The sequence below is a fragment of the Piliocolobus tephrosceles genome, chromosome 13 (assembly GCF_002776525.5).
Source record: "Piliocolobus tephrosceles isolate RC106 chromosome 13, ASM277652v3, whole genome shotgun sequence".
NCBI lineage: Eukaryota > Metazoa > Chordata > Mammalia > Primates > Cercopithecidae > Piliocolobus > Piliocolobus tephrosceles.
In genome coordinates this window covers 1,031,428-1,055,266 of record NC_045446.1, presented here as the reverse complement: position 1 = coordinate 1,055,266, position 23,839 = coordinate 1,031,428, and the positions used below count along the sequence as shown (strand labels likewise).

General features: G+C 64.5%; 1 protein-coding gene across 1 annotated transcript in view; it reads right to left on the bottom strand.

Moving 5' to 3' along the window:
* Positions 1 to 21,800, bottom strand: part of MUC5B (mucin 5B, oligomeric mucus/gel-forming) — a 33,492-nt gene extending 11,692 nt beyond the window's left edge. The window contains exons 1-31 of the mRNA XM_026447312.1: positions 21,731 to 21,800; positions 19,218 to 19,274; positions 18,463 to 18,534; positions 17,863 to 18,124; positions 17,594 to 17,708; positions 17,341 to 17,431; positions 16,960 to 17,066; positions 15,712 to 15,913; positions 15,196 to 15,321; positions 14,682 to 14,799; positions 14,444 to 14,582; positions 13,990 to 14,100; positions 13,555 to 13,624; positions 12,996 to 13,133; positions 12,427 to 12,591; positions 12,045 to 12,139; positions 11,816 to 11,942; positions 11,310 to 11,565; positions 10,724 to 10,779; positions 10,283 to 10,383; positions 9,892 to 10,043; positions 9,378 to 9,516; positions 9,188 to 9,298; positions 8,037 to 8,213; positions 7,435 to 7,674; positions 5,530 to 5,686; positions 4,990 to 5,118; positions 4,616 to 4,757; positions 4,472 to 4,515; positions 4,185 to 4,382; positions 1 to 3,739 (exon numbers count right to left, since the gene is read on the bottom strand). The exon at positions 1 to 3,739 is cut by the window's left edge and continues 2,528 nt beyond it. Coding sequence (XP_026303097.1) covers positions 1 to 3,739; positions 4,185 to 4,382; positions 4,472 to 4,515; positions 4,616 to 4,757; positions 4,990 to 5,118; positions 5,530 to 5,686; positions 7,435 to 7,674; positions 8,037 to 8,213; positions 9,188 to 9,298; positions 9,378 to 9,516; positions 9,892 to 10,043; positions 10,283 to 10,383; positions 10,724 to 10,779; positions 11,310 to 11,565; positions 11,816 to 11,942; positions 12,045 to 12,139; positions 12,427 to 12,591; positions 12,996 to 13,133; positions 13,555 to 13,624; positions 13,990 to 14,100; positions 14,444 to 14,582; positions 14,682 to 14,799; positions 15,196 to 15,321; positions 15,712 to 15,913; positions 16,960 to 17,066; positions 17,341 to 17,431; positions 17,594 to 17,708; positions 17,863 to 18,124; positions 18,463 to 18,534; positions 19,218 to 19,274; positions 21,731 to 21,800 — 7,706 coding nt within the window. The remainder of the gene's footprint in view (positions 3,740 to 4,184; positions 4,383 to 4,471; positions 4,516 to 4,615; positions 4,758 to 4,989; positions 5,119 to 5,529; positions 5,687 to 7,434; positions 7,675 to 8,036; positions 8,214 to 9,187; positions 9,299 to 9,377; positions 9,517 to 9,891; positions 10,044 to 10,282; positions 10,384 to 10,723; positions 10,780 to 11,309; positions 11,566 to 11,815; positions 11,943 to 12,044; positions 12,140 to 12,426; positions 12,592 to 12,995; positions 13,134 to 13,554; positions 13,625 to 13,989; positions 14,101 to 14,443; positions 14,583 to 14,681; positions 14,800 to 15,195; positions 15,322 to 15,711; positions 15,914 to 16,959; positions 17,067 to 17,340; positions 17,432 to 17,593; positions 17,709 to 17,862; positions 18,125 to 18,462; positions 18,535 to 19,217; positions 19,275 to 21,730) is intronic.
* Between the last annotated feature and the right edge of the window lie 2,039 nt (positions 21,801 to 23,839).

Here is a 23,839-nt window from a genome sequence, read left to right as displayed (position 1 = left end):
GAGGGAGCCACTGTGGTGCTGGTGGCTGCAGGTGTGGTGGCCGTGGTGGTCAGCACTGGGGAGATGGGTGTTGTCCCTGGAGTGGAGGAGGGGGTGGTGGTGGAGCCTGTGGCCATGATTCTTGTGACTGTGGTGGCCAGTGCTGGGGGAGTACCAGCGGTCTGTGGGCTAGAGGAGGGTGTTGCTGTAGAGCCAGTGGCCACAGTTGTGGTGGTGTTGGTCAGCACTGTGAGGGTGTGAGTGGTCCCTGGGATGGAGGAGGGGGTCACCCTGGAGCCTCTGGTTGTGGGTGTGGTGTTTGTGCTGATTCGCACCTGACGTGTGCGTGCAGTCCCTGGGCTGGAGGAGGGAGTGGCTGTGAAACCCATGGTTGTGGTAGTCAGCACTTTGGTAGTATGAGCTATTCCTGGGCTGGAGGAGGGGGTGGCCATGGAGCCAGTGGCCCCCGTTGTGGTGGCCGTGGTGGTAAGCCCTGTGAAAATATGGGCAGTCTCTGAAGTGGAGGAGGGTCTGGCTGTGGACATGGTGGCTGTGGGTGTGGTGGTCTGTGCTGTGAGGGTCCAGGTGGTCCCCAGAGAGGAAGAGGGGATGGCTGTAAAGCTTGTAGCTGTGGGTGTGGTGGCTGTACTTGTCAGTGCTGGAAGGGTGGGTGCAGTCCCTGGACTGGAGGAGGGAGTGGCTTTGGAGCCAGTGACTGTGGTTGTGGTGCTCATGGTGGTTAGCACATTTGGGGTGGCAGCAGTTGCCGGGGTGGGGGAGGGGATGGCTTTGGAGGTGGTGGCCATGGTCGTGGTGGTCAGCACTTTTGGGGTGTGAACTGTTCCTTGGCTGGAGGAGGCGGTGGCCATGGAGCCAGTGGGCATGGTCATGGTGGCTTTAGTGGTTGGCTCTGTGAGGATCAAGGTGGTACCACCCAGTGTGGTACCAGTGGTTCCTGCTGGGGTGTGGGAAGTCACCGTGGAGCTGGCAGCCACAGTTGTGGTGGTTGTGGTGGTCAACCCTTTGGGGGTCTGAGCAGTGCTTGAGGTGGAGGAGGGGGTGGCTGTGGAGCTGGTGGCCTGGGTTGTGATGGCTGTGGTGGTCAGCACTTTCACAGTGTGAGCTGTTCCTGGGGTGGAGGAGAGCCTGGCTGTGGCGCCTGTGCTCCTGGGTGTGGCAGCCGTGGAACCGGTGCTCATGGGCACGGTAACTGTGGATCCGGTGCTCATGGGAGTGGTAACCATGGGTCCGGTGCTCGTGGGAGTGGTAGCCGTGGATCCGGTGCTCGTGGGAGTGGTAGCCGTGGATCTGGTGCTCGTGGGAGTGGTAGCCATGGGTCCGGTGCTCGTGGAAGTGGTGGCACAGTGGCTGTCATCACAGCACAACAGCCGCACATGAAAGTTGTGGCAGTACCACAGGGGCCCAGACTGGTCACGGTTCCTACACACCAGCCCAATGCTCACGTCACATTGCACCACCTGCCCCAGGGCCTCCAGGGTTTGGTTGGGCTCCTTCTCAGAGCGGCACTCAATGTCCCATGGATGCTCGCAGAAGGTGTGGCCAGCAGAGCGGATGACCCCAAAGGTCTCAAAGTCCCCGCCATCGGGGTCAGAGCTGGGATAGTCCTCATCAAACCAGTCTGTCCAGGTGCAGCGAGGCACACAGCCCGTGCTGGAAGACGGGGGGCCAGAGGGCAGGGTCGTCCTGATGGTGGACCCAGAGCTGGAAGTCCACAGGGTTGTGTGCACATGGGCGGTCACCATGGGAGACGTTGGGGGGGTGCTGGTCACAGTTGGACTGGTGGGCATGGATGGAGCCTGGGAGGTCTGCTGCCCCCTGGTAGGGAGGATGCTGGTGGTGGAAGGTGGAGGGGCAGAGGGACTGGGGAGGGACATCCTCTCTGTGGACTTGGAGAAGCTGGGGCCAGTTTGAGTGGTGGCCAGAGTTGAGGATCCCGTTACTGCTGGTGACTTGGTGCTCCAGGTTGCAATGGCTGTGGAGGCAGTCACTGTGGGGCTGGTGGCCCCCATGGAGGTGAGTCTGGGTGCCTGTGTGGAGGAGGTGGGCGTGGGGGCGGCTGTGTGGGGGCAGTGGCTGTCGTCGTCACAGCAGAGCACACGCACATTGTAGTTGAAGCACATGTTGAACCTGCCTGTCTGGTTCTCATTCTTGCAGATCAGCCCCGTCTCCAGGCTGCAGGTCAGCACCTGCCCGATCTGGTCGATGCTTACCTCGGGGTAGTTCTCCGCCCGGCACTCTATGCTCTTTGGTGCCCAGCACATCTTGCCCCCAGCGGCCCTGATGTTTTCAAAAGTTTCCATGTCCCCACCTGCGACCCCTGAGGTTGGGAAGTCCACGTCAAACCACTCTGTCCACTCACACTTCGGTTGACAGCGGGTAGTGCTCTGGCTGGTGGTGGCCTCAGTCAAGGGGCTCAGTGTCGTCTCTGTCCTGGGGGTGCTGGTCTCAGCCTGAGAGGTCAACAGTTCACTTGAGAGTGTCGGCGCCAGGCTCGTGGTCAGCGGCTGTTTGGAGCCGGAGCTGGCTGTGCCTGTCAGGTGAGCTCTGGAGGTTGCCATTGTCGTTGGGGCTGGTGTGGGTGGCTGTGAGGGACGCCATGTGCCCGAACTCCCTGTGGTCCCTGGCAGGACTGAGCGTGTTGGAAGGCTGGATGTGGCCACCCCTGGGACAGTGGGTTCTGTGGAGCCTGCAGGAACCGTGGGGCCTCCTGTGGTGGCTGTACCAAGGGTGCCCGTGTATCTGGGGGATGTCAGTCCTTTTGAGAAGGTGGGGACTGCTGTGGTGCTGGTCACCCCCAGGCTACTTGTTGACTGCAGCGTTGAGAACAGGACCTGGGTGGTGGTGGTGGTAGTGGCCGTCTCCGGCTCTGTGGCCGGTGGTGGGGTTGTGGCTCGTCCCCTGCAGTGGTCGGTGCTGCAGCACAGAACCCGGATCCTGTAGTTGTAGCACATCTTGAATATGCCCTCCTGCTCCCAGTTCCTGCACACCAGGCCAAAGCGGACATCACAGTGCACCTTCTGCCCCACCTGAGCCAGGGTCCAGTTGGGGAAGCTCTCGGCCTGGCACTCTATGTCCTTAGGCTGCTCACATAAGTGCCCTCCTGCAGCTCTGATCTTATCGTAGGACTCAACGTCCCCTCCAAGTTGTTCAGACTTGGGGTAATCCTCATCAAACCACTCTGTCCACTGACACCGGGGCTGGCAGGTAGTGGTACCTGGGGCCAGAGAGGTGACCGTCGTGGGGCCTGAGCTGGACCCAGTCTGTGAGGTGAGGGCTGCTGTTGACCGGATGCTCGGGATCACCCACAGGGTGGTCTTTTCAGTTGCTGTGGTCTGGGTAGGGGTAGGCACAGCAGGCTCTGTGGTGGCACTGAGGGAGGGCTGGGGGCTGGTGCTTGGGGCCAGGGAGGGGCCACAGGGCACGTATTCACAGCAGAGAACCCGCAGCTCATAGTCGTGACAGAGCGGGGGGCTCTGCTGGCTGTTGGCGCACATCAGCCCCCTCACGCGGTCACAGTCCACCTGCTGGCCCAGTTCCCCCAGTGGCATGTCAGGAAGCTGCCCTGCCCGGCACTCGATGTCGGCCGGCACAGGGCACACCTGGTACCCTTTCTGCCTCAGGTTTTCAAACGTCTCGAAGTCTCCGCCTCCCAGACCAGGCTCTGGGTGGTGCCCGTTGTACCAGCTGGACCAGCGGCAGACCTCGCGGACACACACGGTGGAGACCGGGAGGGCTGGGCCTGCAAGGGGCGTGGGAGAGGGGTCCTGGCTCAGCATCCTCCAGTCCTGGCCTCACAAGGTGGAGGGGCCCCAGAGGACCCTTGTCGCAGGACTGGCCCTGCCCCTGTGGGATACTGGGGACCCCAGGTGCCTGCCTTAGCCTTGGTTAGAGCCGTTTCTGCATGAGGGACTGGAGCCTGGCAGCCTGGCCTTGAGGGAGCGGCCAGCTGGGATAGGCCATGCTGAGGGATGGGATGGATCCCATCAATCATTGTGCAGAGGCTTCCTGGGGAGCCCCTGAAGACACACAGGGTGTTGGGGGGGCCGTGCACCCCTAGACAGAGCTCAGCAGGTCAGTGGATTGGGACTGTAGCTACCATTCAGGGCACCTGCATCAAGAGCCCAGGGGTTCCCTCCTTGTCACCCAGACATGACCGGGCCTCAGGAGAGCCAGGCAGGGCTTACTTGTCGTGGAGTGGGGGACCCAGCTAGTGGTGAAGGTGAATGGCGTTGTGGCCGGAGTTCCAGGACATGCCACAGCCTTCCTGACGATGGTGCCGTTGCTTCCACAGATGGCGATCAAACAGGCACCAAGCCCATCGGTGGTGTTGTAGATGACATCCTGGTAGCCATAGGTCCTGTCCTCATAGGTGCAGGTGCAGGCTGGGGATGGACCCGGCAGAGTCACCCGGTGCCTTCGAGCCCCTGGCCCCGGCCCTCACCACTCCCCCACCCGCCTGGCCCTTCCTTACCCTCAAGGCTGTGAGCGCACTGGATGCCACTGGGTGTGCAGTTACTGGGGGTGGGGGAGAGGTGAGCTGAGGGCCTGGGGGGCAGCCTGAGGGGCCTGCTCCCCAGCCCTGCTCCCCCAGTGCCACCCGCTCCCCACCCCTCACCAGCTCTGGCAGTTCTCCGCTGTGGGGACTCTTGCACCAATGTCGTAGTATCCATCCCTGTCATAGCAGCCACACTGGGCCACGCACTTCATCTGGTCCTCGTTGAAGAAAGGCTGGCTGGGTGGGCACTTCGGGTAGCAGCCTAGGGCCGGCAGAGTGAGCAGAAGACTCACCGGGGCCCTTTAGTCTCTCCAGCCAGGGGCGCCATGCTGTAGGGAGTAGCTGCCCACTACCAGCCAGCAGGGGCCTGCCCTCAAGGCTTGCATTGTGCAGTTTAAGAGAGCCTGCACCACATCCCTGGGGAACCCCGGCCCCCCATGTACACTTGGGAACCCAAGGATAGGAGGCTCCACCCAAGAAAGGCTGTCCCTCACCTTCCAGGCCAGGCAGGTCCACCAGGCAGTGCCCACTGGGGTTCCGGCAGGTTTTTAGGCAGGGTGCCCCGCAGGGCTGGTAGTGCCACTCGCAGCCCCCGTGTGGGTTGTAGAAGTCACAGAACAAAGCTGGGGCACAGAGGGCGGAGGCTAAGGAGGCGCCCACCGGCCCTCACCCTTGTTGTGAAGGGCAGCCCCCACCCTGGGTGTGGGGGCCGGTGTCCCCAGGGCCAGATCCAGGCTTGTCCCAGACATGCAGGGCCTTGGGCCAGGTGGTGCCTCACCTTCCCCTCCACTCCCCAGCCCTGTCCTTGGAACTCCCATCACCCAGGAGCCGTCTCGTGCTGGGGTGACCTGTCTGGTGGTTTTGCACAGGTCTGCCTCTGTGCATAGGAACGTGTGCACTCACATGGAGGCACATGCGTGTTGGATGTCTGTGTGCGACTCAGGCCCAGGTCAATGCTCCTACAGAGGCTGCCACACCTCCTCCCCTGCCCCGGCTGCTCCACCCTTCAGCACCACAGACAGAGCCCGACTCACGGCAGGTGTCTGGAGTCCGCCAGGACACACACAGGCCCGCGTCGTGGCAAGCCTGGGCGTAGGCAGCCACAGCCGTGCAGAAACACTCGCAGTCACCACCCGAGTCACAGGCACACGCGTCGTTCACGCAGGCCTCGTAGTACTTGGTGGAGTCAACCTGGGGTTGAGGCCAAGGTGCAGTTCAGCCAGGGCAAGGTACCCCCCGGCCAGGGGGCGGCTGGCCCAGGGCCAGTCGCTGGAACCATTTGTATTTCAACACTCTCCATGGCAGCTCTCTGAGCTCCCTGACTCCTGGGTCCTGGAATACCTCAGAGCGTGCCCCAAATAGGAGCTGCCCCAGCACCACTTCTCCAGCCCACCTGTGTCCTTTTCCAGCTATATCCCTGCCCACCTGTACACCTGCCCACCTGTGCACCTGCCCACCTGCCCACCTGTCCACCTGTACACCTGTGCACCTGCCCATATGCCTGCCTTCACATGTGCCCTTTGGATCTTTCTATCATGTGGATCTGGTCATGTGGCCCATAGGTTTCAAATCCACGTGGAGCATAGCACCCCTGCTCACCCTCTGCCCTCACCCCCACCTCCCTCCGCTGCAGTTGTACTGGCCTCCTTTCCACCTGGGGGCCTTCCCTCCAGCCGACCCAACCCCATGGTGACCCCCGCCCAGGGCCCTCCAAGTCCGAGCATCCAACCACCCAGCACCCACTACGCTGCTGTCTCCTCTGGAAGCTCATTGAGGGTCGGCCTTGTCCCCTGGGGTGACGAAGGGTCACTGGTGTGAGCCCAGAACATGCCAGGCTCTTCCAGCCACGCACTGAACGTGCACTAAGGAAGGAGTGGTCACTTCCTTTCCAGACCAGCCACGTAAGGAGCTGAGCTGTGAACCTGTCCTGACCATGGGGAGCTGCCTGCTTCCTCGAGGCAGCCCACACCCCTTCCAGGCCTCATCTGAACCTGGGCTCAGCTTTGTCGGGCCACAGGATCTTCCAAGGGGACACCAGCTGCCTTCTCAAGAGGGCAAGCAGTGGCCAACGTGAGAATGCTTCAGGGCCTCCCACGAGCGAGTATGCCCACTGCTGCCCCTATGCCAGCCCCACATCTCAGCTCCTGACCACCATGCTGTGTGCCTAAGTGGGCACTCAAGTCTTCCTTAAGATGACAGGAAACTGCTTTTTGGTTTTTTTGGTTTTTTGTTTTGAAACAGAGTCTCACTCTTTTTGCTCAGGCTGGAGTGCAGTGGCGCGATCTCGGCTCACTGCAACCTCCTCCTCCAGGGTTCAAGAGATTCTCCTGCCTCAGCCTCCCGAGTAGCTGGGATTATAGGCACACACCACCACACCTGGCTAATTTTTATTAACCAGCCTGCCCATTAGTTTCACCATGTTGGGCAGGCTGGTCTCGAACCCCTGACCTCAGGTGATCCATCTGCCTTAGCCGCTCAAAGTGCTGGGATTACAGGCATGAGCCACTGCGCCCAGTCAGGAAACTACTTTTTGGAAGTCTCTGCTTAAGGCTGATCTCTGATTCCTCCCTGGCTGGGTGGGGAGCCAGGCTGGCGTTGCAGTTTGCGCTGAGGATTGGGCAGGTCTAGGGATCATAGAGGAGGGTGGCTGGGGCCACATCGAGGGCTACCCCTCCCTGTGAGCCTCTGGGTGTGGCTGAGGCTGTGGTCAAGGGAGTGGCTGGGAAACAGCTGAGATGGCTTCGTGCCAGGGGCAGGAGGCACAGGTGCGGGGCTGATGGGAGATCCAGACTTGGGACCTGACATCCAGGACCATGTGCCGTGGGACATGGTCAGACCCTCCTTGGAGCCCTGCCGTGTGCCCAGAAGACCCAGTTCTCGGCAGGAAGGAAACAGCCGCTGTCCCCACCAGACCCTGCCTGCCAAGACCAAAGCCCCACCTGGGAGCGGCAGGCGGCGAAGGTGGGGCCGTGGAGGATGCTGCACTGCTTCTGGGCCCAGGACTTGCGGAAGGGGTTGGCCGTGCAGGGGTCCTTGGGCGCCAGGGCATCCGGGCAGGACGGGGAGAGCTTCCAACTGTTCCCGAACTCCAGCGCGTCCCCCACCACGGACCGGCTACGCGTGGCAAAGTCATTGATGGCATGGTCGTCGAAATTCCCGCACAGGCCGCAGACCCTGCCCTGCAGAGGCAGCCAGAAAGTGGGGCCCTGGAGCTGGGGCCACAGGCACCCGTGGGAGGCAGCACAGAGCCTGCCCTGGGGTCCAGAGCCCTCGGGGGATGGAGGGAGGGCAGCCGGTTCCCCAGGCAGTGCCCGGTGAACTTGCAGGGGACAGGTGTGCAGTGGGTCTATGGGTGGGCTGCTGGGTGGCACCTGCTCCCCTGTAAAACCCTCTGCCCACTGTGGAGGCCACAGGCAGGGCCCTCACCAGCCAGGCTCATGTACCCACAGGTCAGTGAGTCCCACAGGCCCCACCGGGCACTGGGGTTTCTGTTGCTGTGAGAGGGTCCTGCAGGGCTGAGGAGTGCACGGCCCGAGCTCACCTTGTAGTCCTGGTGCAGTCGGATGAACACGCTGGTCTTCCGGTCCCAGGACACGGCCATCCCATGGGTCTCGATGACCAGGAAGTTCCCCATATAGCGGATCTTGTAGGGCGGGTCCCCGCCCGGCCCCCTCGCCACTGCCTTAAAGGTGCCCTCCTGGAGGATCAACTCGTAGCTCTGCAGGGGAGGCAGACGCGGCCGGAAGCTGACCTTGTGGCCCCCGGGGAGGGGCCTGAGACCCGGGGATGCCCCACCCAGTGCAGGGCCCTGCAGGTGCTCAGGGGCTCTTGGCACAAGGGGCTGGCATTAGGAATGAGCTGGGTCCATGAGACCCTCAGCGAAGGTTTGGCAAGAGGCTGGCCAGGAAGTGCTGGGAACAGGGGCTGCCTGGGAATGCTGGGGCTGCATGGAGGTAGCAGAGGCCGCAGTGGGCCGGCTCCACCCCACCCTGCTCCCTATCCAGCCCTGCATGCAGCCCCCACGCCCCCACAGCAGCCTCCCCTGATCCGCTGTGGTCCTCAGCCCCTCTCGCCATCTGCGGGGAGTGTCCCGGCCAGTGGCTCTTTCTCCCGGGAGCTCTGGCCCCCCTTTGCTGGAGTGGGTGTCTCTGGGTGTGGCAGGGTGAATGGTGGCTCCTGAAAATGTCTGTCTACACGCGAACTCCCAGAACCTCGGCCTGGGGCCTCACTGGGAGAAAGCGTCTCTGCAGATGGGATTGAGTGAAGCATCTTGAAATGAGGTCGTCCTGGACTACCTGGGGGGCCCTAAATCCAATGACCAGTGTCCTTACAAGAGACAGAAGAGAAAAACAAAAACAAAAAGAGAAGACAGACGCAGACACAGCGGGAGGCCACAGGCAGTCGCAGCTCAGGGACGCCTGCGGCCCGTGAAGCTGGGAGAGGCAGGAAGGACCTCCCCAGGCCCTCAACAGGAAATGTGGTCCTACCCGCCTGGATCTCCGACTTCCGGCTCCAGGACTGAGAATGCATTTCTGTTGTCTAAGCCCCCTGGTTTTTGGCTGTTTGGAGCAGCATCCCGGGGCCAGGACACTGCTGAAAATCTGTGGGTGCAGCTGAAGCCTCACGAAGCTTCCCTGGGGGCCGACTTGCTGGCTGCAGGGTCAGGAGGCTCACAGCCGGGGCCGCTCTCACCTCCACGAAGAGCTTGATGGCCTTGGAGCAGGTGGTGCCGGTGGTCCCACAGGGGATGTTCTCGGTGACGATACGGAAGGTCCCGTGGGTGGCGTTGTCCCCACAGTAGTCCTGGGCCAGGAAGAGACAAGCTGCTGGCCGCGGGCCGGAGCGTGCCCGGCCTGCAGGAGCGGGCAAGGGGGCGGCGTACCTGGGCCAGGATGTACTCGCAACTGCCTTCAAAGCTGTAACGCTCGCCATCAAAGGTGATGAAGTGGCCGTCCCCGTAGGCCACGCAGGTGCCCAGGCAGAGCCGGTGGCTGCACTCCCACCTCCGGTTCCTGCAGGTGCTGCAAGGGGCCAGGGACAGTGCCTGCTCACAGGGGCCTGCCCTCCTGGCCTTCCTGAGACCCGGCACCCAGGCCTGTGCAGGTCACCACAGGGCCTCAGCCTCCCCAGGCCCAGCCTGACCCGTCCTCGGTGGAAGGGGTGACGCTCCCCACTGTGAATGCAGGGCATGCAGCCCCACCAGGCTCCTGGTAGCACCACTGGCCCTGGGCCACCTTCCAGAGGACGCACAGGACGGCCCATGGCTTTCCCAGCAACTCTGTCTCCTGTCACGACCCCATCTCGCCCTGGCCAGCTGGCCCCCTGCCCTCCCCGCCCCTTTCCCTCCCCACCCGCTGCCCTCCCTGCCCACTGCCTCCGAGGGACCTACGACCCACCAGGTGTTGCAGTCGACCCTGATGGTCTCTCCAGGCTTGTAGGTGGCCTCATTGTGCACACAGGGGCAGTCCTCCTCGGCGATGCAGCCCCCACTCCCGTCCGACACCAGCCCCGGGGGACAGACACAGCCGGACACGCAGTGTGTGCTGAACTGTGGGGCCCAGTCAGGTACCGGTCAGGGCCGGACACCAAGGTAGGCAGATGCCACTCACCCTCTGGGACAGGCGCACCCAGTGGGCCCCAGGGCAATTCATGGGCTGGGGCGGAGCTTCTGGGTGGGTAAGTGTCTCCAGGACCACCAGATCCCTGGGCTCGGGAGCTGGGAAAGCTGGGACCCCTTCCCTGCCCACCCCTCCCTGAAGCACGAGACAGCCGGGGCCAGGAACTCACACAGCCCACGTCCAGCGTGTGGCAGCTCCGGAGGCACTCAGCCCCAGGGGTGCCTGCCGAGCTGTTGCTGCAGTCCAGGTATACCATGGGGGCCACACACCCTGGGGACAGAGCTTGGTGGGAGGGGTTCTGGGGAAGGGCGGCCCTCGACTGACCCTGGGCAGCCCTGAGCCTGTCCTGCTGGCCAAGCTAGCAGCCCCTGAGCCAAAGCTTCCATGACACCTGCAGCCCCCAACCCCAGGACACCCCGGCCACACTGCGAGGCAGAGACCCATTGGCTCCTCTGTGACTGGCGTGTTGGGGCATGGGTGCCTGTGGCAGAGCCCAGGTGAGGACTGACTTGGCCCGGCAGGGCTCAGGTTGGGTGGGGCGAGGCGGGGTGGGGCTGTGCGGGGCTGCGTGGTTCAGGGCCGGGCGGGGCGGGGCGGGGGTGGCACTTACCTGTGCTTTTCTGCAGAGAGGCTCCCAGGCAGCTCAGCTTCCCACCCTCACACGAACTACAGGAGATGGACGGCACGGCCTGGACCTGTGGCCCTCCCTCACCCCACAGACCCCATCCCCAGGCTCCCGAGCCCCCACGGAGCGCTGGGCCTCCCCAGCCTGGCCTCCTCCTCGTAAGACCGGACGGTGCCTGCCACTGTTCGCTGGGAGCCCCCAGATCCCCTGGAGGCGCGTGGGTAAATACACACAGGTGGGCGACAAAGCAGCCAGGATCCTGCGGTTAGGAGCAGCCTTTGAACCCAGGGTGGGAGTGGGGACCACCCACCTTTCCTGGCAGGAGCTGCTGTTTGGACCCAGCTGAGAACAGCCAGCAGGCATCCTCCCAGGGCCACCTCCACTCCTGGCCTCTTTCCCAGCCGGGAATTTTCTCTTTAGAATGTGCTGGGTCCACCCTGTGCCGCCCTCCCCAGCCTGGCCCCTCGTGTCTCAGAACCCTTGCGGGGAGGCACAGAAGCCTTCGGGGAGGGTGGGAGGTGGCTTTGAGGAGCACTCGGGGACCTGCTTTCCCCCCTGCCCAGCCCCTTACCACATAGCGCCTTCGTCGTGCACGACCTCTCCAGGAGCCAGCACGGTGCCGTGAACATAGCAGGGGCACTCCCGGGCGGGCACACAGGCCCCCGTGTCATTGAGGAAGGTGCCCGTGGGGCAGGTGCAGCCATCCACAGGCAGAAAGGAAACGCTGCAGGTGACGTCGGCCTCACTCAGGCCGCGGCAAGTCGGCTGGCAGGCGTCCACCACGTAGGCGTAGCGCTGGGACTTGGGGCAGTTCTGCATGTACTTGGCTGTGGTCGGTGGGACCAGGGAGGACAGGTCAGCAGCCGAGCAGCCTGGCCAGCCCCCGCCCACCCCATCTTCAACTCAGCATCCCTGTCTGTGATGTGGCGATCGCAAGGATACGAGGTTCTTGCGAGGCTGGGATGAGGAGGCACAAAGCTCTGGGCTGAGAACCGTGTGAGTGACGGCTGCTGCCGGCCGGGGTCCCCCGCACCCCACGCAGTGTGGACACATCCCCCCTCCAGTGCAGGCACTCACTGCAGACGCCATCCCTCCAGCCGCTGAGCTGCACGCCCTTGGCGGCGCAGGCGTGCACATAGGAGGACAGCGCGGCACACAGGCAGTCCTCGCTCCTCTCACAGTTGCAGGTGTCAAACAGGCAGTTCTGCGGAGGTGGGCGGGCGTCGGGGTGTCAGGGACCCCAGCCCGCCAGGGCTCCCCCACCCATCCTGCCCAGGCGTAGGGATCTGGCCTCACGGCCTCTTACCGAGTGGAAAGGCTTGGGGTTGATGATGGAGTGGCAGCGCGAGAAGGAGCCGGTGGGGTCGGTCAGGCGTGAGCACCAGTGCCGGGCGTAGTTCTCTGTGGGGAAGACCCGGCCCCATCTCCATGCCCTGCCACGAAGCCCACACCCCCAACACGCAGGCTTGCACCCCCTCAGCCTGGGGAACAGTGAGTTGGAATTTGGGGCTTACCTGCTGTGCCTTGGGGGATTCTGGCCGCCTGGTCCCAAGCACCTCCTCCCGATGCCTCCCACCTGCCTCCATGGGGTCCCCAATCCTACCCGGGGTCCCTGTGGCCCAGGGGACAGGAAGGTGCTAGGTGGCACTTGAGCCTGGGGTGACTGTGGGGGTGGGGGCGATGAGTACCATTCTCTACACTGAGGGAGCAGGGGTCCTCAAAGCTGTTCCTGGCATTGGCACAGGTGGCCTGGGCCTTCCAGGTGTTGGCGAAGGCTGCGCCTGTGGCCTCCACCACCCCACTGAGGGCTGTGAAGTCGTCAGCCTGGTTCTGGTTGAAGTTCCCACACAGGCCTGTGAGCCACGGTTAGGGGATGTCAGCAGCCGCTGTTGGGCCCACCCGGCTCCCGGCCCCTGCCATCCCTCCAGACACCAGACAGGGTGGAACGGCTGGGAGCCCTGTCCCAGAATTCTACTTCCAGAACCCTCTGCAGATAAGCCCCAGTGGGGGACAGCCCCTGTGCAAAGCTGGCCTGAGCCAGGGCAGGGCTGCCCGCTCCATCCTCCCGGCTGGTTGCTTCCGGGGCCGCCAGTCAGATGTTGGCATCCTGTGCTGGCACCAGGGTCTCAGCCTTGCCCTGGGAGCAGCCCTCTCCCTTGTCCCCTGCCCGCCTCTGCCTGCCCCTCCCTGCAGCCTGGCGCTAGTCCAGGCCCCGTCCCCACTGGCCCTGTCCCCGAAGGCTCCTGCCCAGCCTCACCGCACATCTGGCCCTGGTGGGCGGGGTCCAGCCTGACAAACACCTGCATGAGCGGCACCAGCTGCACCAGCAGCTGCAGCCCGAGGCCTGTGTGCACCACGATGAAGAAGCTCGAGGGTGTGAACAGGGTGATGTTGGCTGCCGGGAGTGTGGGAGAGAGGCTGGTCAGGGGTGCAGGGCCAGATCTGGCCAGATGGGAGGGGCAGGGCATCCAGTGGGCCGGGCCACCCTACTGAGACCCAGGAATGAGACCCAGGAGCGGCCAGGAGCCCTCATGCTCCCTGTCGCAGGCCTGTGGCCGCCAAGCGGGCTCAGGTGGGAGACTCTGGGCTCCCCGACAGAGCGGGGCTGAGCGAGCTGGATGTGGGTTCCCCACAGCTGCCTGGATGGGAGCCTGGCATTCCCACTCTGTAGATGAGAAACCGAGCCCAGGAAGCTCTTGGAGCTGCCCAAGTCCACGGAGAGCTAGCAGGGGATGGAGCGGACGCTGCCCAGATCGTGGGAGCCGCCCCTGCTAGGAGGCGCCACCTGGCCCAGCCGTCCTGGGAGAGCCACGTACCTGCCGACAGGGGCAGCTGCGTGTAGATGGAGTTGAGGAACACGCTGCCGTCCGCCTGGACCCGGATGGCCTGCGGGAGGAGTTGGGCAGGGGGTCAGCTCTGGGGAGGAACCTGTTCCCGATTCTCAAATGAGGGGGTGGCCGGCCCAGGGGCCCCACTGGGGACAGCCCACAAGAAGCTCAGGCCTGGACCTACGGTGGGCTCTGCATTTTCCCCCCGGGAGGGTCTGACCTTGGAGCTGGAGGGGGGACCTGACCTTGGAGCTGGAGGGGGGACCTGACTTTGGGGCTGGAGGGGGACCTGACCTTGGGGCTGGAGGGGGGACCTGACCGTGCTCGCTCCCTGCACACCTTCACACACCCCTTCCTGTCCCAGCCCAGGGCCCCAGCCAGGCCCTTACCGTGTCCCCGCCATCCAGGCTGAGAGTAACTCACCGTGTCCCCGCCGTCCAGGCTGAGCGTCACGGCCTTCAGGCAGTTCTCGTTGTCCGTCAGTCCGCACTTCCGCAGCTCAGCCAGCACGGTGAAGCTGCTGTCAGCACATTTCTGGGGGAAGGACCCACGCGTGCATTGGGCCTGGCTCGATGATGTGGGGGCCCCCCAAAAGCGTGCTGGGGACGCCCATGTGGGGGATGTGTCTCCGTGAGGAGGTGGCCCTTGGCACCTCTGGTCACCTCCCAGCGGCTTGTCTCAGGGCCTGGGGGCTTCTTGGCCCCGTGATGCTCAGCAGGGAGAACCACCCCTCTATGACCATCGTGGGGACCCAGGGCTCCCCCCCAGCAGGGACATCCGGCCCTCTATGACCATCGTGGGGGCCTCCCCTGGGCGGAAGGGGCGTGTGGATCCCAGGAGGGCCTGGGTGTCCGGAGACCCGGCCCTGTGCCCAGACCTTGGACAGAACGTAGCTGCAGTCGCCATGCAGGTCGTAAAGTTTCTCGTCGTAGGTGGAGATGTGGGCCCCACCCTGCACGGAGCAGGTGCCAGGGCACGGCAGGTCCTGGCACTGCCACAGCCCCCCAGAGCAGGTGCTGGGGAGGGAGGCCATGAGCAGAACAGACATGTCAGGAGGAGGTGGGCCCCACCCTCCACACCCCACCCCAGGTGGAGGCTGGCGGGTTCATAGGTACCAGGAGCTGCAGGTGGTATTGACGGAGGCGCCCGGGCTGTAGGTGTGGCCGCCATGGGTGCAGGGGCACTGCTCGAGGGGCAGGCAGCCAGAGTGCGTGACATCATCCAGCACCGTGCCTGTGGGGCGGGGCGTGAGGCAGGACCGGCCCATGCACGGGGGACACTAAGGTCAGAAGACCCCCAGCCTTGGGGACAAGCCGCCTCCCTCGGGGAGGAACTCCTGCTCCAGGACACCACCCCTGCCCTGAGCCCCACCCGCTTGGATGAACACCAAGCACCTCTGGGCCTCAGTTTCCCTACCAGACCCAGCTGGCTCATGGCACTGCTCTGCCTCCCTCCACGCATCGTCGGGTCTTCCGACACCCTCCCAGCCAGTGCCCTTCCCACCCTGGGCCCTCTGGTGGGACTCTCTGGCATGAGGGGCTCTGCTTCCAGGCCTGATGAGGCTGGGGGCGGGGCTGGGAACAGGGACCTGAAAGTCCCCTGAGGGGGCCCAGGGCACGCGAGACCTGCCTGGGGGGCAGAAGCAGCCGTCCACGCAGTGGTCCTCGCAGAACTGCGCGCGCTGGGGGTTGGAGCAGGTGTCCACGCAGGGTGAGCCACACTCCTGGTGCTGCATGTTGACAGGGCAGGTCCGGGCTGCACAAAAGGAGGCGGGGCTGGGCCAGAGGAAGGGCCCTGTACTGCCTGCGTGGTCAGCCCCAGTCGCCTTCCACTGCCTTCCACATGCCGTCAAGTCCGCAGAAGCTGGAGCTGGGTCTCGGGGTGGCCCTGATGCCCCTCATCATGGCAGCTCCATCCTCCAGTCCCAGCCCCTGCCACGTGCACAGCCTCTTCTTCTCTTGCAGCCCCCGGAGGCACCATCCCCTCCTGGGGTCCTGGGGTGGCCTCTGCCCACTGTGCCTGGGGTATGTCCTTTGCCCTCCACCCCTGTCCCCCAGGCCTCCCCACCCCCCCATAGCCCCCAAAGTGCTCCCAATGCCCCTTCTCTCCAGCGCAATCCTTGTCAAAGGCCCTGGGAGCACTCACGGCAGAGCTCAGGGCGCCTCCAGTTCTGCGGCTGGCCCCCCGCATGGGCGCACTGGCGTGAGTATTCCACAAAGGTGGCGCATGGGCAGGTGGGGCAGCGGCACAGGTCCTGGGCGCAGGCAGCCAGGTACGGGGCACTGTCCACCAGTGTGTGGCACTCCGCAAAGGCCGGCCCCAGCAGGGTGTGGTGGCAAATGCCTTCCTGGGGAGCACAGTGGGCCAGGCTGGGCACCCCTGCCCTCCATGGGGGCTGCCACAGTGCTGGAACAGGACTCATGGCAGGCCAGGCTGGGAAGCCCTCTCCCCATCGGGGTTCCTTGTACCCAGCCCCATCCCTTCCACCCACTGTGGCCATGTAGCTGCCGGTGCAGAGCTCTGCTTGGCCCTTGGGGAGTGACCCATGACTCTGAATCCCCAACCTGGGATGTGCCTGCCCACGGAGTGAGCGCCCAAGGAAGGTGCAGACCCCGCCCCAGGAGGCGGAGCCAAGGAGGCAGACCCCGCCCCCGGAGGCGGAGCCAAGGAGGGGAGGTGCAGACCCTGCCCCAGGAGGCAGAGCCAAGGAGGCAGACCCTGCCCCAGGAGGCAGAGCTAAGCAGGGGAGGTGGAGGCCCTGCCTCTCTGAAGAAAGGTGCAGACCCCGCCCCAGGAGGCAGAGCCAAGGAGGGGAGGTGCAGACCCCGCCCCCAGGAGGCGGAGCCAAGGAGGGCAGGTGCCGACCCCGCCTCTCCGGGTAGCCTGGCAAGTTCAGGGCAGTCCAGTGCTGAGTGTCCTCCCTTCCCAGGCCCCGGGCTGCCGGCTGTGGGGCCCAGCTCCCAGGGGGGCTGATGCTGTCATTGAATGCACAATTTAAGGCTCAGAGATTCTGCTGATTTAGGGATCCTGGAGCCTCCAGGCCCCTTCTGAGTCCCCCTGCTGGTGGGAAGAGCTGGCTCCAGGCTCCCAGAGTACCCACCCTCAGCCCAGCCCGTGCAGCATGGGCCAATATTTGCTCGCACAGCTGGGCACACGTGTGGCCTGAGGAACACGCACATCACCACACTCGGACAGTGTGTACCATGGAACTGAGCACACAGAGGGTGGCTGCCAGGCCTCCCTCCAACGCCACCATCTCTCCTCCCGCTGGGAACGTTCCTCAGACCTCGGCCTGGCTCCCCCGGACCTGGAGGTCATCCCTGCCCAGGAGCGAGGGGCTCACCTCTGGAGGCCATCCCTGCCCAGGAGCTGGGGGTTGGGGGGGAAACTCACCTCGTCTGTGCAATTGCTGGCCGGCAAGGGCAGTGGGTCCGGGCACTGCTCCGTGGGCCCATCCAACTTCTGCAGATTCCCAAACTGGAGCGGGGTCAGTCTGGCGTCTGCCGGTAAGAAAGCAGGAGTGTGGTGGCTCTGAGGGGATCCTGGGGACAGGGTATGGGCTCCCACTTCCTGAGCCCAGGCCAGAGGACTCCCACTCCTGCCTAGGCCTGATGTCCCTGAGGGGCGCTCCTCCCACCATGTAGGGCACAGCCCTTGCGGCCCCTCCCTGCCCGGTGCCCGGTCCCACTCCACCCCCTCCCAGCCTCCATGGGACTGTGACCCTTGGCTGGCTGACATAATCGGTCACCGCCCCCTCACCCAGGTGGCACTCACTGTGGGCATAGAACTCGTTGAAGGCTGGGAGGCCGTTGAAGTCCCCGCACAGGCCACAGGTCTGGTTGGCGTATTTGGGGTCCAGCTCCAGCTGAGAGTGGGAGAGGAGCAGCTCCAGGCTCAGGACTTCTGATCCCCCCACTGGCAACATGTCCCAAGCCCTGTGACCCCAGCCCAGGGAGGCATCCCTCAACCCCCTGTGGGGCTTTTGTGGCCAGGCCTGGAGGGGCAAGGGACGAGAGGGCTTCCTCACCAGGGCACTGTCCTCTCCATTCCACAGGAAGGTCAGGACCAGCCGGATGCTGATCTTGACATAGTCCCCGCTCTGCTCCACCAGGAGCCCAGTGCGGCTGTAAGGCAGCTCCTGCCTGCACAGACAGCTGGGTCTCTCCCTGGGCCCAGCCCTCCCGGCTGCCCGCCTGCCCAACCCCACCCCAGCCCTGGCCCAGGTTAGACACGGCTGTGTGGGGAGGTCACACCACGTGGCCCGGCCCTCGCCTCTCCCCAGGGTGGCCGGCTCACCGCTGCCCGTTGATGAGGACAGAGCCATTGGACGCCTCTAGCACCAGCCCCTGGGCCTTGATGACAACACGGGTGACCACAGGCCTGGAGCCCACCAGGCCTCGGCGTAGCTGGACGTTGAAGTCCTCGTAGGCGGCGCCGCAGTGCTCGGAGAACACGTAGTTGCAGAGGCCGGGGAAGCGGAAGACATCACCGTCGAAGGTCTTGTAGTGGAAGTCGCCCCAGGTGCTGCACACCCGCCCGTTGTGTGCTGTGTTCAGGGCTGCGGGGAACGTGGGATGAGGCCCACCCCCATGCCAGCCCCCCACGGGGTAGCCTCCCCTGGGCTGAGGCGCCCTGGTTTTTGGAGCAGAAAAGCCCATGGTCGGCTGCTGGCTGTGCCCTGCCTGGTTCACCCTGGGCTGCCTCTGTTTCGCTCCAAGACCCCTGACCCGTCCCCATCCCCCAAGGCGGCCAGTGATCAGGAGACCGCCCAGAGGGAGGACTCTGGGTCTGGCCCAATGGCCCCACCTGGTGGCAACTGTACCCCTAGATCTGGGCCCCCACCTTTGGGGCTGGCAAACACCCCCTTCCCAGCCGGCAGGGGCGGCGTCTGCTTACGGCTCAGGCTGGGGAAGACAGTGACGGGTGGAACAAAGCTCACACGCCGGGTGGGCGAGGACGTCGGGGCACCTGTGGGCGAAGGCCGGTCAGCCCAGGAACGTGGCCGGGAAGGGGCAGCAGAGACGCCCTCCCCAGTTCGCACCCTCCTCGCCAGCCACCAGAGTTGAAGGGGAGCCCGAAACTGATGGGCTGGGGGCAAGGCAGCCCCTCTACCCTTGGCCCTGTCTGCTCACAAACACTGCTGCCTTGTATTTTGGCCTGTGTGCACACGTGTGTGTGCTGGTGCAAGTGTGGGCGCACGTGTGCCTGCACGTGTGTGCGTGTGTGTGCATGTGTGTGTGCGTGTGTGTGCGCGTGTGTGTGCGTGTGTGTGCGTGTGTGTGCATGTGTGTGCGTGTGTGTGCGTGTGTGTGTGTGCATGTGTGTGCACGTGTGTGCGCATGAGTGCGTGTGTGTGCGTGTGTGTGCATGTGTGTGTGCGTGTGTGTGCGCATGTGTGCGTGTGTGTGCGTGTGTGTGCATGTGTGTGTGCGTGTGTGTGTGTGCACGTCTTTCTGCTTTGCACTTTCCTCTTCTTTGGAGCGTCCAGCTCCGCCTCAGGTGCTGGACGTTGTCCTAGGCAGGGGACCCAGGGAGGGTCTCTGTTGGACTGTTGGACGCATGGCTGCTCGGAGAGGCCTCTGCCTGCCCCAGCCCAAATCCCAGCACCTCCAGCCTGGTCAGGAACCCCCCCCCCAAGCCTGGCCACGTACCGCCATCTGTGGTGGGCCCTGCACTCCCCCAGCTCGGCTCCGCAGGGCCCTGGGTCTCTGTGGGAAGAGGGGATGGGAGTCAATGAGGAACCAGATGTGGCTGCTGGCCACAAACCCGACCGTGGACCCGGCCACATCCCTGGTGCGGCAGCCTCATGTGGGGTCCACGGTGACGGTCTCCACGCTCTGCAGGGTCACCCGCACGGCACACTCTGGCCAAGGCCGGGACTCCTCCCCAGCCGCTCAGGCCACCCCAACCGTCAACCGCAGATGCCTCCCCCGCCACTCAATGCTGTGGAAAGCCTGCAGGATGGAAGCCTCCAGCCGGGAGCCCTGAGCTGCCCCCGGCACGACCTGCACCTGTCCAGGGACCCCAGCCCTCCCCGACCGACGTGCGGGGATGGTGCCTCCTTCTGAAGTGATGGGGGAAGAATGAAATCAGGAAAAGGCGTTGGCCGCCCCAAGGGGGGATTCCACCTCATCCCACACGTCCCCTGGAGAAGGACAAAGGCCAGCTTTGTTGGGAGGACACACTTGGAACCTTCCAGGCGTGACTTAGCAGAAACCTAAGCCCAGAGCCAGTTTCGAACTAGATCCCTAAGTCCGGGCGAGTGGGGCGGGGTGGGGGCAGGCCTCGGGGCTGTGAGGCTGTAGATACTGGGACGGTGCCAAGGTCCCCCAGGCTGACCACCGCCTCCGGGCAAGGCCTCACTCACCAGTCCCATGGAGGCGGGACTCTGGGCTGAGAGCCTGGGAAGAGGCAGCTCCAACCCCCAGGACTCTGAGGCCCCCTGGCCCCCAGGCCATTGTCTGCTCGGTTCGGGTTGGGGTGCCCCCTTCACCGGGCCCCAGAGCTCCTCCCTGGAGCCTGATCTGAGATGGCCCAGCCCAAACCTGTGCTTCCTGGGGAGGCGGGAGGTGAGGCCCCAGCCCCCACAGCACGGTCAGGGCTCAGCGAGGGGCTGGCCCCTGTGGTTTGCGCTCTGGCCTGGCCCTGCCTGGCTTTTCCAGTCAAGTCCTGCTGACATCTGGGAACCACAGCAGGGGCCGCCTCCAGAGGTCCAGGCTGACTGCCTTTCCCAGAGGCCAGCTGCTCCCTGTGTCCTCCACCCCAACCCCCAGCCCACAGCCCTGCCCACGTGTGCCAGCCCACTCAGCCACTCCCACGCACTGGCGCCTGCCCCAGGCAGCCCCTTCCTACCCCAGGGAGCCCCTCCCCACCTCAGCAGCCCCTGCCCAGCCCCAGGCAGCCCCTCCCCACCCAAGCTGACCGCCCTTGGTCATCTGCTCCATGCCGTGCCCTCGTTGGACTGGGCCACCTGGGCCTCCATCTTGAGGCCAGAGAAGTGCCTGCCACCAGCCATCCCATCACCCTGGGGTGTGTCTCCTAACATGAAGCCGCTCTGTGCAGGGCCCGCCTTGCCCCGGCCATAGGACGTGCGTCTTGTGACTAAAGCACAGTCCCTGCCGCGGGCTTGATCTCCCCAACTTGGATGTGCATGGAGGACCGGAGGACGTGGGGGCTGACAGTCCCTGGGCCCTACCTGCTCGGGTGAGGGGAGCCCAGGCTGCATGGCCTGGAGGAACTAGATGCAAGGATGTGGCTATTCTGGTCAAACCAGCGCCCAAACCTTGCGGCCAGAGGCAGCTCCCCCCGGACCCAAGCTGGGAGCCACTGGGGGAAGCCCCCTGCCTCCAGCCCTGCTGACCACCCAGCCTCCCTTCCACAGACAGAGAGCTCCCGGGGAGCCTCGCCTGCCCAGCCCAGATCCCAAGCTTGGGAGGGGGTGGACGGCAGGGCAGGGAGGGGCTGTGGCTGCCTCGTGGCCAGCCCGGCTGGGTGTCTGCAGGTGGCCCCTGGGGCCGCATCTTTCTCTGTTGACAGTAAGTATTAAAGCTGCGGCTCTGGCCAAGAGATGGCAGACGGAAAATGCTTGGCTGAGAGCCGGGCAGCCCGTGCGGCCTGAGATACCCGCAGATGACCCGTGGGAGTCACGCGTGGGTTGAGGCCAGGGCTCTCAAGGCTAGCTGTGCAACCTTTGAGGGTGGTGCCCTCACCTGCCCTGCCAGCTGTGATCCCCAGGCGGGTGGTGAAGGGCAAAGCCGGTCCTGGGCAGGGGCCCACACTAAGCCCACTCCTGTTCACTCTGATGCCTGGGCCTCACAGGGCTCCAGAGAGACCCGCAGCCGTGGCCCCCTCCCCCATTGCCCACTCCTGTCTCACCCCCAAGACCAAGACCCTTTCGGTGGTCTCCCAGGGTCCTTGCCCTGCAGTCAGGGGCCCAACTTCCCCTGGACATCCCATCCAACCCAGTCCCTGAGTTCCCTGACACTGTGGGCCCATGGGGCCAGGGAGCTCTGTGTTGGGGACACGTAGAGTCCCATCCAGGACACTCGGGATCCTAGGGGCATCTGCCCGTCCACTCTGCAGGAGAAGTTCCCAGGCAAGCGGCCTGCAGAGATCCCCACCGTGAAGACGGCATCCGAGAGGGGGCTGAGTGGGGGGCTCTTACCTGCCTGCTGCACCAGGAGCACGGCCGCCAGAGCCAACACCAGCGTCCGGCACGTGCTCAGGGCACCCATCCTGGGGACTGGCACAGGTGGGGGGCGCGGACGGGCAGGGAGGGAGCTGGGCCGGGTGCTTGCTCCCCTGGGGGCCCCAGCTTATGTAGCAGGGAGTCTTGGCCCTAAGCCAAGCCAGGCCACGCAGGGCACCCTGCTCTTTCCCGCGCCAACCACGTGTGTTTGCTCTCGGGGAGGGGCTGTGGCAGGGGAGAGGCCTGGATCAGGAAGGATTTGCAGCTCTGTGCCCTGAGGCCCAGGACGCCCCCACCCCCAGCAGCTTCTGAGAATCAGAAGGGAGAGGAGAAGGGCCCGTCCCGCCTGGCACCTTCCTAGATGGCAAAGCTGCTGGAGGGCAGGGCTGGCCTTGGACACAGGGTCCCCGGAAACGGTGGTCAGCCAGCCTGTCTCACACTCAGCCCCACTCTGGCTCCTGCTGGGAGGGAACCCCAGCCTCTGGGCAGCTCCCCCAGCCACTCACCATGGGTGCCCGAGGCCCGGGGAGGGCCCACGAGGCTGGAGCTCCTCTCCAGCCACTGCTCAGCCAGCGGGAAGGCCGGGAGGCTCCTGCTCAGCTCAGGCGTGCACGTGGCCAGGATGCTCAGTCTGGGTGGCTTATGGGGGTCCCTGGAGGAGACCCCATTTCTAGAGATCCCAGCCCAGCTGACCAGAACCCCTTGAAGACCATGGGAGGTCTCTGGGCTCATCTGTTTCAAAGTTCATGTTCAAGGGGAAACGGAGGCCCAGAGTGTCCCCTGGCCATGCACGTCGGGAGTCAGCCGTGCTTGTCCAATGCCAGCCCTGATCCAGCCAGGCCAGAATCTCCAGCCCTGAGTCCCATTTGGCCTCCACCTCACTCTGGGCCCCTCATTAACCTTGGCAGGGTTGAGGAAGCAGCGGCTCCTGGAGGTCCTGGACCTGCCCGGGGTCCTCAGCCTGCCCCAGGTGGGAGCCGCAGAAGCCTAGCACCTTCCACTGGGGCCGGGTGGGCTTCCCGGGGGGCCACGTGGTAAACCTCCCCGACCAACGTCATCTACAGGGCAGACAGTGTCATCCACAGGACACTCCGTCCGCGCTGCAAACACCTCCTGCAAACGCCTCCTGCCCGTGTGAGCTGCACTTGAGATGCCCCCACCCACTGGCTCCCTGGCCACCAGCGTCCTGAACGCTCCGTGGCACAGACCCTAGGCTTCCAGGAAGCACCAGGTCGGGTGGTGTGACCTCGTCCGACCCCACGGGGACCCTAGGTTGGCTTCCAGGTCTATTGGTTTGTTTGCGTCACAGTCCCCGCCACGGGGGCCCTGCGCCAGCTCCCCCCGCGTTTGGCTTTCTGAAGTTAAATTCTTAGAGGTGGAATTTCTGGGGCAAGAGGAAAGCCCGTCTTCAAAGCTTCTGACCTGCCTCACGCTCAATAGGATGGCGGGGATCAAGAAACACAGGAAGAAAGAAGTGTTGGCAGAGACGTGGAGACCCGGAGCCCTGTGCCCTGCCGGTGGGGGCGACCAGCACCTCCACTCTGGGTCTGTCCCTGGAAGAACTGAAGGCGGGTCATGAGGGACATTTGCACCCCCATGTTCACAGCAGCATCACTGACGAAGGGCAGAAGCTGCCCACGTGTCCTGGATGGAGGACTGGGCCAGCGTCGTGAGGCCGATCCGTGTGGTGGAATGGAGTTCAGCCGTGAAAAAGAGAGGCTGGCCCAGGCTGCTCCAGGGGGGGAGCTGGGGACACTGTGCAGAGTGAGGTAGGTGGACACAGAGGACAAAGGCAGAAGGGGCCGCTCGTGTGCTGCCCCTGGAGTCATGAAACCCGCAGAAACGCAGCATGGACCGTGGGCGCCAGGGGCTGGCAGAGGGAATGGGGAGCTGGTGTTTCATGGGGACAGGGTTTCAGCTTGGGAAGATGAGAACGTTCTGGAAATGGAGGGCAGAGACACCTGCACAGCAACGTGAATGGATCTGGCCCATTTTGCCAACTGTCACCCCCTCATGGCTGAGGCCCCCAGGTGACTGCTCAGAGCGCAAGGCCTGTGGTGGAAGCTGGGACCTGCCTTCTCCCTT